Source organism: Alternaria burnsii (genome assembly GCF_013036055.1).
Source record: "Alternaria burnsii strain CBS107.38 chromosome Unknown 732, whole genome shotgun sequence".
NCBI classification, from domain to species: Eukaryota; Fungi; Ascomycota; class Dothideomycetes; order Pleosporales; family Pleosporaceae; genus Alternaria; species Alternaria burnsii.
In genome coordinates, this window is record NW_024066113.1 from 661,853 (window position 1) to 683,750 (window position 21,898).

The 21,898-nt window shown below is 51.6% G+C and overlaps 7 protein-coding genes across 7 annotated transcripts; 3 read left to right on the forward strand and 4 right to left on the reverse strand.

The window, feature by feature from the left end:
• Positions 1-1,003: 1,003 nt before the first annotated feature.
• Positions 1,004-1,647, reverse strand: GT037_005695 (cytochrome c; the record flags this gene model as incomplete). Its single annotated transcript, XM_038930742.1, has 3 exons — positions 1,004-1,123; positions 1,180-1,370; positions 1,632-1,647. 3 exons carry the CDS (start codon positions 1,645-1,647, stop codon positions 1,004-1,006), a joined length of 327 nt encoding a protein of 108 aa, XP_038786431.1.
• An 884-nt stretch (positions 1,648-2,531) lies between these two features.
• Positions 2,532-3,556, forward strand: GT037_005696 (uncharacterized protein; the record flags this gene model as incomplete). The annotated part of the gene is made up of 4 exons (XM_038930743.1): positions 2,532-2,774; positions 2,837-2,920; positions 2,973-2,986; positions 3,103-3,556. 4 exons carry the CDS (start codon positions 2,532-2,534, stop codon positions 3,554-3,556), a joined length of 795 nt encoding a protein of 264 aa, XP_038786432.1.
• A 262-nt stretch (positions 3,557-3,818) lies between these two features.
• Positions 3,819-7,431, reverse strand: GT037_005697 (uncharacterized protein; the record flags this gene model as incomplete). The annotated part of the gene is made up of 5 exons (XM_038930744.1): positions 3,819-4,342; positions 4,743-5,998; positions 6,344-6,384; positions 6,745-6,851; positions 6,906-7,431. 5 exons carry the CDS (start codon positions 7,429-7,431, stop codon positions 3,819-3,821), a joined length of 2,454 nt encoding a protein of 817 aa, XP_038786433.1.
• Positions 7,432-8,514: 1,083 nt separating this feature from the next.
• On the forward strand, positions 8,515-9,267 carry GT037_005698 (required for respiratory growth protein mitochondrial; the record flags this gene model as incomplete). The annotated part of the gene is made up of 1 exon (XM_038930745.1): positions 8,515-9,267. One exon carries the CDS (start codon positions 8,515-8,517, stop codon positions 9,265-9,267), a length of 753 nt encoding a protein of 250 aa, XP_038786434.1.
• An 870-nt stretch (positions 9,268-10,137) lies between these two features.
• On the reverse strand, positions 10,138-15,561 carry GT037_005699 (mapkkk protein ste11; the record flags this gene model as incomplete). Its single annotated transcript, XM_038930746.1, has 5 exons — positions 10,138-10,851; positions 10,903-11,265; positions 11,801-11,934; positions 12,655-15,314; positions 15,365-15,561. 5 exons carry the CDS (start codon positions 15,559-15,561, stop codon positions 10,138-10,140), a joined length of 4,068 nt encoding a protein of 1,355 aa, XP_038786435.1.
• Positions 15,562-17,544: 1,983 nt separating this feature from the next.
• Positions 17,545-19,413, forward strand: GT037_005700 (uncharacterized protein; the record flags this gene model as incomplete). Its single annotated transcript, XM_038930747.1, has 3 exons — positions 17,545-18,276; positions 18,324-18,426; positions 18,476-19,413. The coding sequence occupies 3 exons, from the start codon at positions 17,545-17,547 to the stop codon at positions 19,411-19,413; spliced, it is 1,773 nt and encodes a 590-aa protein (XP_038786436.1).
• Positions 19,414-19,903: 490 nt separating this feature from the next.
• GT037_005701 (uncharacterized protein) lies at positions 19,904-21,871 on the reverse strand (the record flags this gene model as incomplete). Its single annotated transcript, XM_038930748.1, has 3 exons — positions 19,904-20,395; positions 20,624-21,169; positions 21,227-21,871. 3 exons carry the CDS (start codon positions 21,869-21,871, stop codon positions 19,904-19,906), a joined length of 1,683 nt encoding a protein of 560 aa, XP_038786437.1.
• Between the last annotated feature and the right edge of the window lie 27 nt (positions 21,872-21,898).

A 21,898-nucleotide genomic window follows, 5' to 3' on the forward strand; every position in this document is an offset into this window, starting at 1 on the left:
GACGCTAACTGGTCGTGATGGCACAGGCCGAGGTAACGACGCGTTTGTATGCTCGGAAGCGGACTGAGAAAGTCAAGGATGGAGTGGAAGAGAGACACATGTGCTTGTGTGCCCGGTGACACAGACTAGATAGTTGATGTACACGGAGTCTTCCGGCGATGACACCACTGCGACGAGGACCTGCGCTTCCCCCACACTTGAACTGCTTTCGCGTGGAGAAGATGGGCAAAAGGCGCCACGAAACCTCACGCTTAAATCACTGGTATCCCGCACTTGACGAGACCGATTGTGTCAATTTTTGGCTCATCTTTGTTTTTGCTGCCCACGTTGTCCTGCCCAGACCAACACTGTTGTCATTGCAAATGCTCTTCCGCAAGCATCCAAAAGCTCCAGCCACACTACCCTCGGCTAGCTCTCGGAGAAAGCACCGGTAGAGCGCATGTTCCCAGTTCCTGGCTGCATGTTCCTCAGGTCCGAGCAGCGAGCATGTTCGGTGCTCGCGTGAGTCGCACCCTTGTGGCTAGTCCTGAACTATCGTTGTTAGTCTGTACATTTTGTGGAAATATCGCGCAACGTGTCAGAAAATTTGCCATGTATGCCATTGGCTCAGTCTATTGAGGTTTGTAGGCGTGCAATTGACGATTCCGTCAATTCTGCATCTTTAGAAGACGACGCTAAGTTGTTCAAGACTACAGGCACTGCAACCTGTTCACAACATCATATTGAAACTCAGGTATGGTCGGTAGAGGAGATTTGGTATTTCGAAAGTGCCACTAAGTTCCAAACTGGCTCTATGCTGCACCAAAGTCGAAAGACGCCCTGAAATGATACACCCAACATAATCTACATGGAGAAGTAATGCGCTCTACTGCGCTCACCGCCTCCGTCGTTCGTCTATCATCGATGATGGTACAATCCAAACAGATTTTGGGCCGAAAAGGTATTAGAGAAAGGTCATGGCGTGTCGAGAGGATGGGATAAACGTTCGTATGACGAGAGACGCTTATTTGGTCTCCTCAGCAAGGAAGGTGATCAAGTCGTTACGGTCCTTGGGCTTCTTGAGACCACCGAAAGCCATCTTGGTTCCGGGAATGTACTTCTTGGGGTTCTCGAGGTACTCGAACTGTGGTGTGTTAGCCGGTGAGTCTGCCAGATGTGTATTTGTGTGGCGAAACGTACGAGAGTGTCGTTGTTCCACTCGATACCCTTCTGCTTGTTGGCATCGGTGTATGAGAAGCCCTCGACCTGACCGGTCTTACGGCCGAAGAGACCGTGTAGGTTGGGGCCGATCTTGTTGCCCTCACCCTCCTTCAGGGTGTGGCACTGAGCGCAACGGGTCTTGAAGAGGTTGGCACCCTTCTTGGAATCGCCTGTGGAAGATGTTAGCCATGTGCCGTGGACGATTTTTCTTTTACAGCCGAACAATCCGCCACCGTCACCCCTTTGTCGCAAAGCTGCCACCTTGTGCACACCGCTTCTTGAGGTGCACACTACCCAGCCAGTAGGCCGCGGATAGTCTGCTGCTCATGAGGTTCGCATCTCGTTGTGCGCGCGGGCTCAATGGCTGGTGGACGCTCGTGGGCAAAGTGGAAAACGGCCGATGACGTCCGACAGGTGTCAAGAAAACGTACCCTTCTCGAAACCCATTTTGAAGATGTGAGGTTGGTTTTGGTAAGATGAAGTGTTGGTGGAGGTGAAGTGGTAAGAGGTAGTGTGGTCGTGGTCGTAGTTGAGAGTCTGCTTGGGAGAAAAACTGGCGAAGTAGGAGTTGAGAGACTTGTGAGAGTTTTAAGAATCCTGCCGTTAGCCGCGATGAAATGACGGGCCTTGACGCGAGCACGGGTCACGGGATCAGCCAATCAGATGACAACTATAAGTCAGTAGCAAATGTGCTCGGGTGGAACCGGTCCGGGATGGCAAACAGGAATCGCGATGGAATGGCGGTGCAGACGCCGAATCTGGTCTCTGTTCCTCAGCCAACTTGCCGTTAGTACTTTCACGCCACGCCGCCCACTACGACTCCCTAAACTATTTTGCTACAAACTCGGCAATCTCGCATGGAGCTTGTGATGTGATGCCGTCACCAATCTAAGAAATGTTGCCCTGGCTGCTATGGGCAAAATCAGCATTCTCCGTACCGCCAAACATGGGAAAAAGAAATCAGCTTTTCTTTCTCCGGTGGTTGCAATAGAAGCGTCTGGACTATCTGGCCGCCCTGCAGGATGCTTCGTCCCCGTCCCTGCTTTTGGCACCAAATACGAAATGTGAAGCCTGTGCAAGGGTCCGCAAATCGATGTGACATCCACTAACCCGCGCACCTCCACGCTTCTGGTCCCCTAACATAACGGGCCAGGGTCATGAGTATTGTCCTCTGTTATCTGGACAGCAGCACATTACTATTTCAAGTGCCGACCAGGATCGTCACTATTCTACCCTCGTCACAAGCAGCCTTCTAGTGTTGGTCAGTCACTTTTCAGCCCCAGCTGAACGGTTGACATCATCGTTTGCCCCGCCACACCTCGACAGACCGGATGGACCAGATTCCGGGCATTCTATATGCCGACGAGGACTTTACCACATGGCTAATACTCGGCGCCAGCAGAGGCATAGGGCTAGAGTTCGTCAGACAGCTGTTAAATAAGAACGAGCGCATCATCGCTACTGTACGAGAGCCTTGGGCTGGTCATGCCAGTGGCTTGTGGGGACAAGCGGGGAGCGATCATGGCCGATGCCAAATGTATACATGTGACATTCTGTCAGAGCAGAGCATCGAGGTATGCGTGTCTACTAAATGCTACAGTACCATCTGAGATGAACAAAAACTGATCATGTACAGAAATTCGTTGCGCAGCTGGCAATGATACCGAACCTAAAGATAGACTATGTCGTGCTAAACGCAGGTGTTCTAAGGTACCCGAATGTAAGTCCGACATCATCGACAGCATGCAAGGGAGCCGCACTAACCGATGTAGAGGGCCACTGAGCTGTATGTTCTCCATTACCCAACCCGTTGCGCCTTGCTGGTTCTGGCTAAAGCGTGCATTTCCAATAAACTCCAATTGCTCTCAGGCACTTGTAGTATCGAAGGTTAACATCTGGCAGATCGTTCGACGAGTTCGCTTTCCATCTGCACACTAACACAATCGGGCCTATCATCACAGCCCAGAAGCTACTTCAGACGAACATTCCCATCGGCACCATCACATTCATGTCCAGTGATTCGGGCTCCCAAGGTAACTTCCGCGAAATGGAAGATGGCTTCGCTGCATATGCTGCCTCCAAAGCTGCACTCAACATGGCGGTCAGACATATGGCTGCTGAGTTGAAGAGGAAAGACGATGATACCATCATCCTATGCATGCACCCAGGGGAAGTTGCAACAGACATGGCGAACGTCCAACTGCCATGGGAAGTCCAAGGCATAATTACGCCAGAAGAGTCGGTCATGAAGATGATCGAAGTCATCAAAAGCAAAGGCATACAGCACAGTGGTACTTTCTGGACTTATGAGAACAAGGTCAGCACATTAAATCCTCACCCCTGGATTGTTGACTAATTTCGGTTTAGCCATATGTCTGGTGACAACTGGAGACGCTCATGGTGGTTATGGCTCTCATCTCATATTCTTGCATACTCTTCGCAAAACCTCCGCTAGGTAGTACCTATACCCATCTAATAGAATGCATATATACCAGTGTTTCATCGGCAATGAGATATGCATTCCGCATGAACAATCAAGGATTTCAAAGTCCGATATGACAGATGATCACCAGTCGTGTTCGCAAACACTTCCCTATGCCTGTCACCCTAATCCAATTCTAAGCCCTGTATCCTCCACCCTCAATCTCGCCAGCCATTATACGGACTTCGTCTGTATCCCAATCCAACCGCTCAGCATCAGTGGGTAAGACATAGTCGACCAAGATCCGTACCGGCGTGTTCACCTTGGCCTTCTCCTTTACGGCCGCCTTCTCCTGTGCTTGTGTGTTCATCTTTGCGATATCTTGTTTGTCTTCAGGATGCTTTGCAATCAAGACTTTACTATTCGTGTACGTTGAGAGCTTCAATCTCGCAGGAATTAACTCGCCATCTTGACGGAAGAAATTATACTCTCGCTTTTGTCGCTTTCGCTGATGCAAGTCGCTGTCATCCTCAAGCTCTCTGTCAATGACAATAGTATCGGGAGGGAGCTTTGTACTTGGTGTAGACAAGTCCTTGACGTTAGATAGTGGATTGGCCCTAGATCGCCTCCAAAACGAAGGGCAGCCACAGACGCCATCTTGCTTTTTGTTCTGAGGACACTTGCGTTTTCCTATTGTGATAAAGGCTGGTGCTGATACGTCTTGGGTTGCGAAAGTAATTAGTGTATGGGAGAGTCTTCCTGTTGTTGCAGTTGCGCGAAAAACGATCGGGAATAGCGATATGAGGACGTCAAAGTTATAGTTGAGAAAGAATAGATAAGTTATAACTGTTGACGGTGAGGTGTACGGCAAGTAAGAGGTGCCTTCACTTACGCACATATGACAAAATCCCCGAAACTAAGTACGAAGTGTTCAGAATATACAACGCATACCGACATGCAAAGTATCTACACGAAAGCTACCACAATCTCCCAATAACACTCGCTGCAACCTTGGCCGCAACCAGCGTTCCGACAGCCAACACCCCCACTCCAATCCCGAGCGCCTTCAAATTCCTCAGCTCATTGCTGAGAGACACCTTTTTCCTCTCTCCAATATTACCCAGATGTGTCAAGGTATCATATTGTGGCACATACTTGAAATCAAACGATGTTTCCATGCCTGCCAAACCCCACTTCGCCTTCACTATCAACTGCCAGAAGATGTCCTTCGCACGATCTATTCGTCTACGATCCGCATCAGGGAAAAAACGATATGTGTAGCAATAGAAGATGAAAAAGAGACATTGGCCCGCCATGAGCGACCAGTAGTATGCGGAGACGCGCTTTAAACCGAGGCGGTCGCAGAGCGCATTACCATTCAGCCAGCGTGCACTGGCGGTCAGCATGTCTGCTGAGGAGAAAGTTGGAGGCTCTTCTTTGAGGGCGTAGATGATGTTGTTTGCCATTGTTTTGGACATTTCCGAGGGGTCGACCTCGTGGTAGAGAAGTGATTCCATGATGGCCTTTGCCTTTACTGGGGTCGACAGCCATTCATCGGGCGTGCCCATCAGGTATCCGATGTACCGCCACAGGGCTAGGTAGTCGTCAATCTCTTGCTTCCGAAGGAATATGCCTTGGCGAGGGAAACTGAGATAGATGAGTGTAGAGGAGAAAGTACCGATCGTTGCTATCTGATCCATATCGTTAATCGGTATCCCCCATTCTTCGACGTCGAAATAACTGGGTCGCTCCTTAGCGAGCTTCATGATGCGTTGTCGGACTGCGGCGTGCAGGAAGCGGACGCGTATCGACGAGGCGAATCCCTCCCCGCCTGGTTTGAGTCCGTCTAGTGTTCGTGTGCATTGGAGGATATGCTGCGTGGTTTCGAAGAGTCTGCCTCTTGCGACCTTTGTGCTAAAGCCTCCAGTTCGTGCTAATGTCTCGACCACTCGCGCGGCGCCCATTCCTCCTAGTAGCGATTGGAAAGTAAGGCCAGTCAGGGCAGGCCCACCGTAGCGGTAGAACACATCTTGCCCTCTTGCGATCTGGTCCCAGTCTACCCAATCTGGTACAGTCTGTACTTCGCGCCAAAGCTCTGCAAGCTTGGGATCGGAGTCGTGATGCTCTTCCAGTAAAGTGTAGAGGTCCCTCTTAGGTACCGGCAATGGTTCCTTCTTCTCTTCCTCGGTGCCCGGAGCTGACGATAGCGCGGCACGATTACTATCGTTCCTTGGCAAAGCACCCTTGTGCGGTGGCGAGATAGCGTTCAAACGATCAAGACATTCCTCTGCCAGAACATCGTACGAAAACTTCATAGGTTTCATCTGCTCCGGAGTCAGATGTTCAGGCGTCCACTCGAACCGGTAGCCCCAGCAGCTGATAGCGGTTAGTACGTGCGATCAATAGTCTTCCACTTCCGGACATACTCTCTGGTGTTGGCTGTCCGCCTTTGGAACGGATTCGACAAAGCCATGCTTGAGTAAAAAATGAATGCAGGAAAGACAAACTTCGCTGATGATATGCCAAACGCTCAAATCACGGACGAAGCAGAACTGCAGCACAAGTACGGCGAGGATATTCCGTCATATGATACCGAGGCCCTAGCGCGCATGGGTGCGAGGGGATCCACTTCCATTTTGCCGCATTCGCCCCGCGATCGAAATCTTTGGAGGAAACTGCCACCGAAGCGTTGCTATCGAGATAGTGTGAAGAGGCACTGACATATGTTCGTTGATGTCACCACTCACGGTAGACCCGTTCGCCTACTAGTGCGGGGACAATGCCTGAAGGAGGAGCTGATTTGGACGTAGTTTTACCCTAGTACTAGCTTCAATCGAACGCTTTCCGGATACAACCAAGTATTACAACTACATCGTATGAAACTCTTCGACTCTCTGACTATGCAGCTAACTTGTCCTTCAGAAGGTGAACAGCGGAATTCGTTCCACCACCCAGTATGTATAGTAGAGTACCTTTATTCGGTCCGAAGGCGTCCCTATCGTGTTCCTCGTCACAATAGCCATGCCAAAATCACCGAACCAGTAGAGGCCGCAGCTAAGCAGAATAGCTGCAACAGCAAACCCAAATGGTGCAGGTTGCTTAAATAGGCGGAAGATGCATACCAGCATATTGATCAAGGTTGCAAGCCCGGTCAACCCAATATATACAAGCAACACAATAAAGATAGCAGAGCCGATAAGGCTTCCAACTCTGCCATCTTCATCTTCGACTGTGATCCATGAATTAGTCCTGGAATTATACAAGATAAGTTATTGTAACTTACACGGGAATGAGTAAAAAGCAAATATTGAGAAGAACGACACGACCAGAAGTGGGACCGCCCAGAAGCATGCAAAATTACGTCGATCGCTAATCATACAGTGTATATGGATGATGTCCACCAGAACGTGGAGTACGATCTGCATCCCGGCAAGTATTAGTAGTGGGCGAGATCCTCGTGTGCGAGCCATGGTAACGCCTGCAAGGATGACGGAGACGAGCGAGGAGAGTGTGACTACGGTGATATTCCAGCGTTCTTTCTTGAGTGCCATCCACGGAAGCAAAGGCCTCACTCCAAGGAAGTGACAGAGCATAACGTAAAAGGTGAGGGCATGAGAGACAGCGCCTAGAACCCCGTATGGTATACCGTAGACTTCGATGTGCTGCCTGAGGTTTTTTGCGTTTGTGACTTCGAGGGCTCGGGGCTCAGGTCTTGGTGTGTAGGAGTCAGCTGGGAATGCCTCTGTCGAAATGACAAGATAAGCTCCGAAAATTATGATCGTAAAGAACCGGCCAAATCGTGTAGACATCCTGGATATGGTTGACGGCTCGTAATGAATGGAAGATAGTAGTAGTTCAAGATGGAGAGATACCAAACCAATCGACAGGATTTAGGGTATAGGCACACATTTGAAGTGCCGTTGTCGCCCTCTTCGATATGCCGAGTTGATCATCGCCGAACCTCCATTCCTCAATAGAAAGCCTTCCGCCGAAGGCGCTCCGCAAACTGCACAACGTTCTACATTTGGTGATAAGGTCGAGGACGTTGTGGCCCCCATCTACACTAGTCGTGCGCCCTCCGGCTACCAAGAAATAATCCCAACGAACGGAAAACGCCACTGGACCCAGCTGCACTTTCCGACCTTGTCGCAGTATTCGTTATTTGCTCCACAACCGCTCGGTCTGTTATCGGAGGCCTTTGCAATCTCATGTGTACATGGGAAGAAGACGAAATAGGTTCGGATTGACGAGAGTAGGTCGCAGGAAGCGAGGTACCGTCTTGGCTTTCATGGCGCCTAAGCAGTACAACGATGGAGTTGACGTCCAACACATAGGAAACAGAGAAAATCAGTAGCTGAATGCGAAAATGGGCGCCTGAAAAGTATTGGAAATGAGACCAATGATAGGTAAAAATAAAGCCTTATGGCTCTGAAGGAAAGGCAAGACTCAAGCTGTCGAGGATATGCGCAAGATGAGAAGGACCGAGGATACGAACGTAAGGCAAAGATCGTCGAGACTGTCAGGCAAACTCTTGCAGCAAATGCTTCTGATGCTAAGTCGCAAATGGCATATCACCTTGGAGGTTCTCAAGCGAACAGAGCCTGGGTCTCGAGGGGGGCACAAGGGGGTGCTGTATCGCGACAAGATGAGGAGACTACGGAGCTAGCAGTGTCTCGAATGGACATTTATATAGGAAAGGATTGGAGGCACCGCCACATGAGATGGAGACGCATCAAAATATCTTGAACGATGATCCATGTTAGGTTCTGCGGTGATGGTATTAATGGTGGAGTGGATGTTAGTCGCCTGCCTGTGGCAAGAGGTGCAGGTCCGTGCGATAATCTGATGAACTTTGAGAATAGAGCACCGTCGAAGCTCAAACATCGACCATCATGGCTTGCCACAACTGCGCCAGAACGACGCTTAGTCTCTTCATCCGCTCCTTCGTAGATTCCGAGCAACTGTTCCTTGCTCGAAGGCCGATACTACGCCCGCAACAATCGCGGTTTTTGACCGATGCGCGCCGACCGCGCAAAGCGTCTATCATACCCACCGCGGAACCACCAAAAGCGGACCCCGAAATCGAAGTAGAAGATGCTCTCACAGGAGAGTTAGAACGAAAGAATGAGCGTCCGGCATGGGCAGTGCAGAAGGAGGCTCTAAAAGAGAAACTGGGAGGCGAGGCCTGGAATCCGCGCAAGAAGCTGTCGCCCGACACCATGGAAGGCATACGGCACCTGCACAGCACGCAGCCCGATAAATTTACCACACCCGTCCTTGCAGAGCACTTCAAAGTCTCACCCGAAGCCATTCGTCGCATACTCAAGAGCAAGTGGCGACCGTCCGACGAAGAATACGAAGCGAGGATGGAGAGGTGGAATAAGCGCGGAGAGAGGATATGGTCCAACTTAGTTGAAATGGGAATCAAGCCCCCGAAGAAGTGGAGGGAAATGGGTGTGGGTCGGGCAGAGAATGGGGAGATGCCCAGGTGGAAGTCAAGAAATCGAAACCAGGTGGGCGTTAGAGACAGCGTCAACGACAACTTTAAAGACTATGTCCCAGACGAAGATCTCATACCAACTGTAGACAAGTCGGGGAGGTCGAAATCGACGACTAGTCGCGTACCCCTCTCAGAGAGGCTATGAATGAATGAAACGCGTGCAAGGTCCAGCTGCACCCTGTTCGCCCAAAGGAACCGACTTTCGGAACCCATCTTGTTATTCCTGTGAGGTACGTTTATTTTCGACGAACGGTAACGTCCGCCCAAGGCTCACCGGAGTGGATGACACGTGCGCTATGCGGTGGCTTTCCCGGTGAGCTCCCCAGGAAGCATATTAACAAGATTCGCTGCTCTCAATCATGGACAAATCAAGCTATTCGAATACACCTTGTGAAAGGAAGCTTCCAAATGTTTACTACGAGCATGGTTCAATCATATATGTACTTGCTCTTTCTCTTATGTGTAACAATGAGCACAAGTGCTTTGCCGATGTCGCACATCGAGGATACCGACACCAAATCTAAACTCTCGGCTTGATGGTCGAGAGAAGCTGTTCTTACTCTAGCGGGAGTTTGTGTAGTAGCCTTTGGCATCTTGGTTGGCCTTATCTGCATGCCTAACTGCGGCAGTGGCTGTGCAAACCGGTCAGATGTAAGCACTAGTTCCATATGCAGCCTTCCGCTTACCCTGGAATTCTTCTAACGTGTTACACATGGACTATTCGAAAGTGAGACGAATAGAACGCTTGCAGCAACGAGATGAGGCCAGACGCCAGCTGCAGGAACGATACAACGAGTACCTTCGGTTCACCGAATTCCTTGAAATACGTAGAGAAGTTTCAGGAGCTAGTCGTCCTCGATGATGACAAGAAACGGTTTGCAGGGCTCTTTGGGTATCTGGAACGACGAAAGTTTGCTCGTATCTTTCTTAGTTTCAGATGTTTCTCTTTCATATATTCTGCTTTCCACACTATCTTCTGCATTTACATATCAGCTACAATATCAAACACGTTCACTTATTCTGTCATGTCCAACACAACTCTGCCCTGCAGTTTCCCTTCATGCATCTCATTAAATACGTCTGTGAGCTTATCCATCTTCTCCGTTCTAAAATGTGTCTTGACGATTCCGCGTGCCGCAAACTCCATGGTTTCGATAGCCTCCTTTCGCGATCCCACAGCCGATCCAACAATCTGCAAAGACTTGGCGACTAAAACACCAGGGTTCGCGCTCTTGATGGGTACAACATCGCCCTCGGGGATACCAACGCACACTACTCGGCCACCGAATCTAAGTAGATCGACTGATTGAGCGTACGCAGCGTTGTTTTGCGTACATACTACGACGGAGTGTGCGCCGAGGCCGTTTGTAAGGGCTTGGACGGCTTCGACCATGTTCTCTGTGCCGTCTACAGGGATGAAGTGCTCGGCACCGCTCTCCATGATGATATCCTTCTTGGAAGAGTGGTCGATTCCGATTACGCGGTGGCCAATTCCTCGAGCACTGAATTGTACGGCCAAGTGACCCAGTCCACCTCCAGCACCAGCAATCACGACCCAAGCACCCGATTCGGCATTTGTCTTACGGAGTGCGGAGTAGACTGTCACACCAGCGCAGAGGAGGGGCGCAGCGGCTGCGGAATCGAGGCTTTCAGGGATGGGCGTGACGTAGTTTGCCGGAGAGAGGACGTATTGCTGAAATGTACCTGGTGTGTAGTATCCTGATACTTTCTATTACACATGTCAGTTTCGATTTCCAACAAAGCAACGAGCAAAACTTACACCAGAGAAACACGAAGCATCAATTCCCGCTCTACAAGCCTCACACGCCTCGCAAATTCCTGCCATCCACTTGATTCCCACGCGATCTCCAATCTTGACTGCCGAGTTCTCTGTTCCAGGACCCATCTTTACAATCTTTCCTACGCCCTCGTGGCCACCTACTTGCCCTGCCTGAGTGGGGAAAGGCAGTGTTTTCCACGAGTTTGTCATAACGCCTAGATCTGAGTGACACACACCAGAGTGCGTGAGGTTGATCAAGACCTCGCCCGCGCCTGGCTGGGGCATTTCCAGTTCGACAACCTTGGTTGAGATAGAACCGGGCGCATCATAGATGGCGGCTTTGTATTTGGCGGGGAGGGACATCTTGAGCAATTGTATGCCGTGTTGTCAGGCGTAGGAAGTATTGGTAGGATATGATACGTGGGAGGAGGAGGAGGAAGAGTGACTAGAATGGATGAGTAGAAGATGAACCAACGAAAACTGACAGACAACTCCGTACATATATCTTTCCCCGCACCCATCAGCCACCATCCAGACTCCCTCCCTCCGACTAAGCACACTACCCTTACTCTACGTAAGCTACCTACCTTATCTCCACCCACAGCCTGGAGGTAGTCCATCATACAAACCCACTCCCCACTCAAATCACCTACCGGACCAATCACACACACAGCAGATTCGGACCGCTTCACGTAGTCCAAACGGGAGCTCTACGCGTTTACTTACTCTTAAGATTATCATCAGATAACAACCGAAGCCGAGGCAACCAAGTACGCGTGATCAAGGTCAAGTTTACCCCGCAATTGGAGGTAGGAAACGCGCCCAGCGCCGAAACTACGTCAAGCGGGATACGGATGTGGGGTTAGCGACCTTGCCGTTGGGCGATAGTCGGGGGAACATTGATCGCAAAGTCGGATATCTTGGATTCCGTGATGGATTTGATTTCGTCTCCATTCATGGCAGGCATTTCGGAAGCCATGATTGCCCGTAGTTCCAGAGCGCCGAGCTCCACTCTTTGCAGATAGCGGGGACCTGCAGTGGTCGTGATTATACACTTCTGTGCAGCTCAACAGCAGTACGCGAACTCACTGCCAAGATAAAAGATTCGGTTCAGTGGTACGGTGGAAAAGAATAAGGAAACAAATGATGGGATACTATTCAATGCTGCGATACTAACCTCCCGAGATGATAAGCCGGGTGTTGCAATGACGGTTGTAAAACAAGGGTGGATAGAGTCCTAGTGATACATTCGGTGGTTTTGCATTCTGATCTTGACCAAAAGGAAAAACAATGGGACTGTGGATACAACTTGTAGTAATGCGACTGTGGCAGCTTCAGCCACCGAACTTAATCTCGGAGGATACGTCATCGTGGATAGTCATAAAGTTCATGCAATGGCAATTGATTTTGACACATCGGGAAGTCATGGGTGAGGATTGTTATTGTGGAAAGTGTTGAAAATAGATCTTGTAGACAGCTATGATACAAACTGCCTGAATCCATCCAAAGCACCCATTACTGATCAGCAGTATATTAAACATGCTGTGTAGCACCTTCCTTTCCTCCTATCGGAAAAGCGTATTGAAAGTGGTATAGTACAGAATCATTCGCGCATGTAAGCGTTAGGGGCGTTAAAAAGGAAAGAGAACGCCCATGCTAGAACCCCGATGATGCTTCCCCGTCCCATGCTAAAAATGTGTTGTGCGCCGTATGTAAGAAAAGTTTATGCACCCTGATTAGTTATGAAATGACTGGCTAGAAGCTCGTCGGCACTAGGACGCTTCTCGTGGTCGATGAGGAAGGTCTGCGCCAAGAATGTTCGAGCATCGTCGCCAGCGTTGTCAGGAATTGTAGGGCTGGCATCGCCACTGCCACCAATCTTGAAGATGGCTTGGAGTTGAGTGCAGTTGGGATGCGGGTGGCTGCCAGTAAACATCTCTACTACGAGGCAGCCGAGCGACCAGATATCGGCTTTGCGGGTGTAGGCTGTTTGTCGAACAACTTCTGGTGCCATCCAGAAGACGGAACCTTGAAGGGAGACACGCTGGGCTCCCTTCTTACCACCGCCTAATGTCGAGGCTTCAATACGCTTAGAGATACCGAAATCGGAGATCTTGACTGAGCCCTTGTTATCGACAAGGATGTTTGCGCCCTTGATATCTCGGTGGATGATGTCTCGTGAATGGAGGTAAGAAAGACCAGTGAGAATCTGGCGTACGAAGTTCTGAATAAGAGATTCGCCGAGAGGACCGTAGTTGACCAGCATGGTCGCCACGGAGCCACCTGGGACGTATTCGAGGAAAATGTTAAGGTGGCTCTCGTCGGAGTTGGATCCAAGGTACTGCACAATGTTCTTGTGCTTGAGTTCCCGAAGGAGGCCGATCTCGTGTTTCAAGGCTTCGACCATGTTCGTCTTCTTATGATCCATCTGGGAAGCACCTGCTACCGAAGGAAGCTCGACTTGCTTGACGGCCATGAGCTCACCAGTAACGGCATGCAGCGCAAGGTAGACACTTCCAAAAGAACCCTGTCCGATGAGAGCGCCCTTCATGTACTTGACGTTGTCCCAGGAGTCTTGTTCCAGATACTCGGCCAATTCGTCGTCTGATTCTTCGCCATCCTCAGCTATGGCTTCAGAAAGGCGCTTGTTAAGTGAATCGCCGTTTTCAGTGTTGCTGCTACTGCTACCTGCAAGGCTGCTACCGCCGTCGTCAAAGTAGGATTGCAGAGTGGTGTTGCCGTCAGGATCTGTGATGGCAAGAGTATCCGAGCCACTGTCACCACCAAACGAGACGTATGACTTTCGGTTTGGCTCGAGGGGTGACTCTTCATCCAGAGGTTCCAAGACAGAAGACGCCATAGAATCGCGGTAACCAGATTGGTTAGGTAGACCCAACCTCATGACTGAGAGTGGGCGGAGTGGTCGGGCTTGGGCACCTCCCTGAAGCCAAGTGTCGGCGATGGACGGCAGTGGTGGTGCATCCTTCAAGCTGGAGGCAACACTGAAGTTGGATGCCATTGATAGACGCGAAGCCGCGCGGCTGAGTCGATGGGAACGACGTATCGACATGCGGACGGTCTTGTCAATCTCATCTTTTCCGACGTCAGGGAAGTAGGAGGTCAGGTCAGATGTGATCAGTTCGCTGGGAGGTCGAGCACCGTAGAACTGCTTAAGCTTTCGGGCACGAGCATGGAAAATAGGCGACCTCGAAGGGTCGGCAGGCCCCTCCAGATTTTGAGCAGTCGAGTTGATATGACGTTCTCGTTCCCTTGCAGACGTTGGCGACAGAGGGTAGCTGACAGCAGCGAGGGATTCACCCGTCAGCTTCTCGATTTTGATCTGGCTGCGATTGCTGGATGGCACGTAGACGGTGGAGTTTTGCTGGAAGTTCTGTTGTTGGTAGATGCCGGCGGCAGCCTTCAGTTGATCCTCGTCGGGCTCTCCAGCATGGACCTTGCGGAGTATTAACCGACCCCTTTCATGTCGATTCGCATCCTTGACAAGCCTGAAAAGCTCGATGTCACTCAAGCGTTCAGATAGCGAGGGGTCCGGCTCTCCGCTGTTGAGTATGTAGAAACAGTAGTTCTTAACATGGGCAGTGTTGAGATGACCTTTGGTAAGAGTCTTGAGCATCACCTCTTCAGCGGTCTTGCAGCCTTCGATGTTCACAACTGAGGTTCGTCCGCCATCGTAGATGACACGCACGAGAGCCTTGTCATGTGGCAGGATGGCGCTGTTCGTAGCGCTATCTACACTGGGACTGGCGCGAACATGGTGAGCGAAGCGGGCCGTTTGAGGTGTCTCGGTAGGTGTGGTGCGTTGATTACGAGAGTACTGTGAAGTGATGTTGACAGCGCTGCTGGAAGCGCTGAGGGGATGTGCGCCATATGTCTTGTTACCAAGCTCTTTGGGGCTGTTCATTCCACCTTGACGTTGCGAGCGAAGGCTCCGGGTCTCTTGGTCAACAAGAGGAGAGCCAGGACGCGAGGGAGGTTTGGCACCGTATGCGTAGCTGCTGAGGTCGGAGTTCATGATTTGCCTGGACATGCGCTTCTCGGATCGCGAGCTTACGGGGTTGGAGGCGGTCGGAGGAGGATTTGATCGTGCAGAGTGAAGGGGTCGAGGAGAGCCGGAGGACGGTGGAGTATATGCTGCGTTGTCAAGTGTAGCAAGCGATTGCCTGTTTGATGTCCTTCTTGAGGCCTTCTTGTACTCCTTGTTGCGCAATTGCTTTGCCTGTGAGCCGATGCGGACGCGGTCGCCGACTTTCTTGATGCCCATGTCTTTCAGATGGGTCTGGTCCATCTCCATCAAGTTCTCGCCGTTGATGTGGTTGTGCTTGAATAGGTCGACATACTGGGCGCAGTTGATACGCTTCAGCCAGTCGCCAACCTTGTCCTCGTCCCAATGTCTGCACATGTTAGCGGTGTAAGTGAAAGTCAGTCGGCAAGTAGAGCTCACCTAATGGCGTCGGGGGCATCATATATTTCGGAGAACTCTGACTCGGTGGGAGAAGCAAACATTGACTGCTCGGCTCGGGTGTTTGATGCATGGTTGCGGTAGTTGGAGAGGCCAGCATTGTACTGGGCCGAAGATTGTGCAGCGCTGCCACTCATGGAGGGTGCGGGATACGGGGACTTTGCGGCAAGCATGGCCATGTCTTGTCCTGAGTGTGTCGGAGAGAAGTTGTGGGCGGTGAGCTGAGCAGGCGGAGCGGTCGGTCGGTCGGTCGGGCGGGCGGTCGTGTCGGTCTGTCTACTCTTCTATCTCATATATGCATCATGAGAATGCTACGCGTGATAAGATGGTGGGCGCGGTGAAGGTGGGTATGGATGTGGTTGTGGACGTGGTACGGGAGCAGCTTGGATGGTGATACCAAGAGCGTATTAGGCCGGGGGTCGCAACAACGATATAAGACGCTACGAGTGACTGAAAGCGTGCTGGAGGAGCTCAGTGGGGTCACTCAGAAGGGCGGCGTCTGAGGAATGCTGAATGCGGGTGCAAGGCGTCGTGGGATGGGGTGAGGTGGGTTGCAGGCGGACGGCCTTGTCTTTGTGGAATGGGGGTTTCGGCCTTCTTTATTACGGCGTTCGCGTTGCCCCCCGGGAAGATGGGCACGGAACACGTCGATTAGATAGGGAAACAAGACACGGTCTCGAAACAGAGGATGATCCCGTCGTCTTTGCTGGAGCGAGCGCGAGCGCAGAGATACCTTTTGCCATGGCTCGCGGCCGCCGTGAGATCTGAAACGACTAGAGTCTGGGAGCTGTGCCAGCTAAACCTAACCAGGCCGACCGACTGCGGCCCTCCGCCCAATGACTGCGTCGCGGACACGGCTTTGTCTTTGTCAGCGCCCGCAGACAGCACACACATGTCGCGAGCGCCCAGGTAGCTTTTCGCAACCTCATCAAAGACGGCTATTGAACATCATGCAAACGCGTCGTTGTTGATGCGCGGTCGAGTCGTGGAGCTCTGCGGGCGCTATTCAGGGCCAGCACCGTTTTGGCGACTAGCCCATGGCGGCCTCGCGGTTTAATATAATCTTGGCCGCTCAGGGACAGCCTCGTCGGCTTGAAATAGCTACACGGCCCTTTACTCACCCCAGTGCCTGTCGCCGCCTATCTATCTGGGGGATTCGTGATGTGATCGCGTTTCTGTTTGCTGAGTCTGCCTGGCGCGTTACAGCGTGCTGAGCCTGAGCACGCGTACACGTACGGGACAACAGCCAGTCTGGCGCCTACCGAGATGCTGTGTGTCTCACGTCGCCCGCCTCGCCGCCGCTCTGCACATCTGCTCGCATTCCGGTAACCGCCCCGATGCGCATAAGCCGGCCCTGACTGATAGAGCGTTCCCATGCCACCCGCACCCCTTTTGCCCGTGTTTCTCATAAGTTGAGCGGGGATGAATGGGTTGACTGTCATGCTGTAACCCGGGCGCGCAGTGGCCAGCAGCTGGTGGTGCCGTGTGGTTGAAACAAAAGACATGCAAACGGCGGAACCACGCCGCGTCACTGACAGCCGTCGCTACCACCGTCCTGACATGCGCTAGGCATGACGACTGCGTAGACTACTGAACCAAACAAACATAATCACCCTCGTTCCGCGAATCTCGTGTCCCCAGGTCTGCTGCTCCTGATGATCCTGTCCATCCTGCCGCTCGGTTGGAGTTGACTGTCAATAGACGTGATGACGTTCTTCCATTCCCAGGCCTGCGTATGACGCAGACAGCAGGTCGCCTACATCCCAGCCTGCGGCACGCCCATGGCGCCGCACAAAGAAGATGGCTCAGCACAGCCAGTCAAACTTCGCTGAAGATAACGTTGTCCTACCTGCTGCTTGTGAACTCTCCTCCTTCCTCCTCTGTCCAGGGTATCGCTGCCTTAGAAGACGAAAAGCCGGCAATCCACCGGGCTGAGCCGTGTTTGCGACCACAGCCTTTCTTCCAACATCTTCTTCCTTCCGTGCCCACATCTCCGTTTCCCTGTCCTCTCCAGCAACCTGTCACTATCGCGCCTGCATGGGAATTCTGCAATAGCAGCAGCACTTATTCGCTGCGCTCCACAAACGCTCGCCTACTCGACAACTCCCACCTAGCAACGTCATACTGCAGGTGCTCCCGAGCGCCTGCCATTGGGCTCCAGCATGGCCTACCGTGACCAGCCCGACCACCACAACGGCTCCTACGTCTCGCCTTTCGACAAACAATACTACGACCGTGGCAGGAGCCCTGACTATGGCACAAGACCCAAGTCTCGCACTGGCACCGATGCGTCTGACCATCAGCCTCGTGACACCAGTCCGGCCTGGGACCGCCATAGTGTCGACAGTGGCTCCCAGCCAATGCAGCAGCCGTTGAAGAGTGCTATCGGACATGCCTTTGAAAAATCTGATGCCGCCAGAGTCGTCGACCCGGATCTCATTGCTCAAATCACCGAGCAAGTAAAGAAGTCGGTCTTGGATGAGATCAAATCAAGCGGCATGGCTGGTACGACACACGCTCAAGCCGTACCCGTCTCCCCGCAACAATGGAGTCCGCCCTCGCCAATGTCAACATCAAACTCGATTCCACCCCGCGACGTGTATACCCCGCCTTCCCCGAAGCGCACCGACTTTCCAGGCCAACCATCTCCGGAGCGCGACCCCTTATATCGCGACCCGCTGCTGGATGGGAACAACAGTGATATTCCTACCCCACGTCCTGAGAGAAGCGCACCAGTAGAGCGGGAGCGACCGTCTGTGCGACCAAGCCTTGCACCCAGAATGATGACCGAAGATTATACCCCGATTGAAAAGATGTGGCAGCGACTGTTCGAGGCAGACGGTCAGCCTCTACCTCGTCTCGGCCAGCTCTTGCGCGGTTTGGCTCTGCATCTGGTACGTACTCGAGTTCAAACAGTAACAACGTGCTAACCATGGCATAGATTGAAGACTACGAACCAAAGCACAGTTTGGTCATTTCTCCTGCCAAGATGCTCAAGTTTTATGAAGAAGTCAAGCTCAAGGATGAGATTTACCCTTGGTCAAGTAAGACAGGCTGGCGTCTATAGTCCCGCTCTTATGCTAACATATGTAGCAATTTTCGGAGAAGTCTCTTATTCGGCACTGTCAAAGATATACCGCGACATGCGATGCCAGCACCATCTTATTCAGGAACATCCCGCCGAGGCACCTTACATCCCTGCACTTACTCCTACAGGCTTTCAGGAGTGGATGACTACAATGATTCAGGCCTATCCCGATACCGAGTACGAGCGACTGGTGAAAGCAATCTTGGACATGCCCATCAGCAACGCAGACGACCGGAAGGAACGCTTCCCGAAAGAACTTCCCCGCAGGATGTTTCCAACCGTCGAGAACCTACATGCGCAGCAAAGGTGTGCCGCAGCCTTGTCCTCTGAGGGAGTCGGTCCGCTACGTAGGGCGCCCACCTTCCCGCCGCCGCCGCCCAAGACGGCTCCTCCATCAGGGCCTAAACTCGAGCGCGAACGCAGCCCATACTCCGGAAAACCTGAAGTGAGGCCATTTGACTTGGAAGATGAGCCCATGTCTACATCAGTACCCATCGAACGAGAGCGTAAGCCATATTCAGCGGCTCCAGGTGGCGGGAAATCGTACACCGACGACATGAGCTCTAGCACCTACTCTGATGGTGCTGTGAACGAGAGGCGTCAACGCGCACAATCAAGCGCCGGCCAAGGACCATTTGCGCCGCCCCCTTCCGATGCTCACTATCATCAGCAGCCTCGTCACGGCTCGAATGCTCGACCCCGAAGCCCGAGCTTTTCCAGTTACGGTACCCAGTCCGATCCGACGGTGCGAGACATCCCAAATAACTACTACGCTTCTAACATGCACAACGTCGCGGATGACTCTCATCGTTATGGCAGAGACTCTGACACTAAGAGGCACGCTCGCCAGCGGAGTGGTACTGGTGGTATGAACGGATCTTTCGACTCCCAAACCCGATCAGCATACGACGACGATGATTATCTGAGATCAAGGTGGAACTAAAGAAAGATGAAGAATGGACCAGAGGTTTCGACTACCGTCGCTACTAGTCAGTCATGTCACTATATGACGGGCCTCAATCGCCCACCAAATTTATGACTTTACGACATATACCCCGAGTTTCCTGTCGCTGCAGCTGTCTCCTTACTGCTTTCGGTACCTTTGCTTAGTAGAACGGTGTGTCCTTTTTCATCCACACTGGTCTTTGTCACATACCCCGTTTTGTGTTGCTTAGCTTTCCTATCTTGGTTATCCTGTCGGAAATGACGGTCGCTGTACAATATTATCATGTTCATTTGTGAAATTAGTTAACAAGTTCGTTTTCTTCGTTGCGTCCGCACTGCAATTTCAGCAAATTAATGATCAAACACGAAACTGGTAGCCATTCTTCAACATGTTGCTTTTCCTTACATGGAACGCTCGATTTCCAGGACGCTACGCCTACGCATGTCAACGCAATCAACGCACCAACAAAGCTGTGATCTTAACCCATTCAACCCTCCTCAATGCGCTCCCCGGTCCCCTGCTTCGATTTCCCGTCCTTCTCAACACTACTACCACTCTTCTTCAGTCGACCAACGAATCTAGATATTCCCGTACCCATCTTCCTCAATTTCTCCCGATGTGTCTTTGATAGCCTCGCTTCCTCTTCTTTGTCCAGATCAGACATAGATTTCAGTTGTTCTTGTGTCAGCATGTCCACAAAGTTTTGAGCTGGTTTTCTTGGAGATGAAGATGAGTCCTGTAGAGTGACTTGGGTGCCTAGTGCTTGAGGCTGGTTAGGGAAATAGGATTTTTTCGAGTGGGAGTAGGAGGAAGGAAAGCGCGGGACAGGACTACGGTGGGGAGTGGCGCCGAAGTGAACATGAGATTGTGGTGGGGGTGCGAACCTGGGTGAGGACAGAGGAGTGTGGAGTGGGGTGGTAGTGGCAGCGGTAATGTTGGATGGCATCTTGGTGTTGTCTTTGCTCTGGTTCCTACCCGGCTGGTCGCTCTAGTGAGGAGAGAGAAAGAGCAAAAAACCGATAAGCTTTTTCAGGCCTGGTGTGAGCATTCAAAAGGCAATAACACAGTGTATGGAGATAACATGCGTTTACAGTGTTTGCTTAGTCTCAGCTCTGGTTTCGTGAAAGTAACACCCGTGGTTCACGTTCTTTCATCATGCCCAAACTCATCCTTCTCTTTCTATTCGATGCTCTGCTTATCAACGTACCATCTCGAAGCTTATCAGCGCATTGTTTTCTACAGGGTCTAGACACTTGAACTTTTGTCGGCTGTGCAACCAGCTTTCCTTCAAGCCCGTCACAAGATTAGCATTTCCTCTCCAGTAATCCTCTTTCGATCCATGTCCGTTCGTTCTCGATAGCCAGACGACTCTTCGCCTACCTAACCGCCGCAGCAGTACCCCATGAGTCCATGCTATGAACCGAGTGAAGAGCAACACCAAGCCTCGTCTTTCTTTCGTTGGCGCTCTCTCGCGCAACTTTGTGATCATCACTTGAACACAATCCTCGATGACGATGAGGGTAGGCGAGACGCGGTAGATGCGCCAGCCACGCTCCTCAGCCTCGTCGATGAAGAATCCAGAATTCTTCGGGACTGTGATGGCGGCAGGGCCGGAAGCGCCACATAGTGAACCATCCGCGTAACCGATAGTCGTTTTGTAGAGCATGACGGAGAGACGCTGTGAGCTGGAGAAGGAGACGATGCGGTCACGCTCGAGCAAAGGGGGCGCAGTTCGTGGGTTTGGAAAGGCTTTCTATCGGAATGAGCGATGTTCTTGCATTCCGGAAGTGAGTTAATCTTGAGCACTTACGCCTCTGACCATAACATACTCACTGTCGAGGAGTCGTTCCAACATCGTCTGCTGTATATCTGCAGAAGCCGCTGCGATTCTCGCCTTCATGAACACCAACTCAAGGATGGCAATAGACCGAAACACCACGTAGTCTCTGAGTACTATCTTATCAGATGAACCCTTCAAGACTACTGCGACATAGATCAACGTGAAGAAATTCACGAACGGAGTATCGGACCAGATGAATCGACCAGCCCTTCTCAATGCCATGATCGGCATCACTAGGCTTCTCTCTCGACAAGCCACCAATGCTGATGCGAAGAATGTCAAGCCGAATGTCGCTGCGATAAGAGTGTTGAGTACAGTGGCTGGTAGAAGTAGGTTCATCGCGATAGCACAGGCGAGGGAGACGATCAAGAGAATGAACCCAGTGTTGGTAAAGTACAGCTCTGCAAGCTCACCATCGTGATCTTTCGAAAAGACCGAAGTGTAGCCATCGAGCACGATAGATGTCTTGATTCCAGCCTTGTCCCTATGACGGATTGAGAGATGATAGAGTACTGCGAAGCCGTTGCTGATCTCCTTGAGAAAGACAGTGATACAAGAATGCAGCAGCAGTGCACTCCCGAAATTGATTTCCTGCTTCCAAGGAACAGCTGACATGCTGTGAGAAGGTGTTCGAAGGGAGCT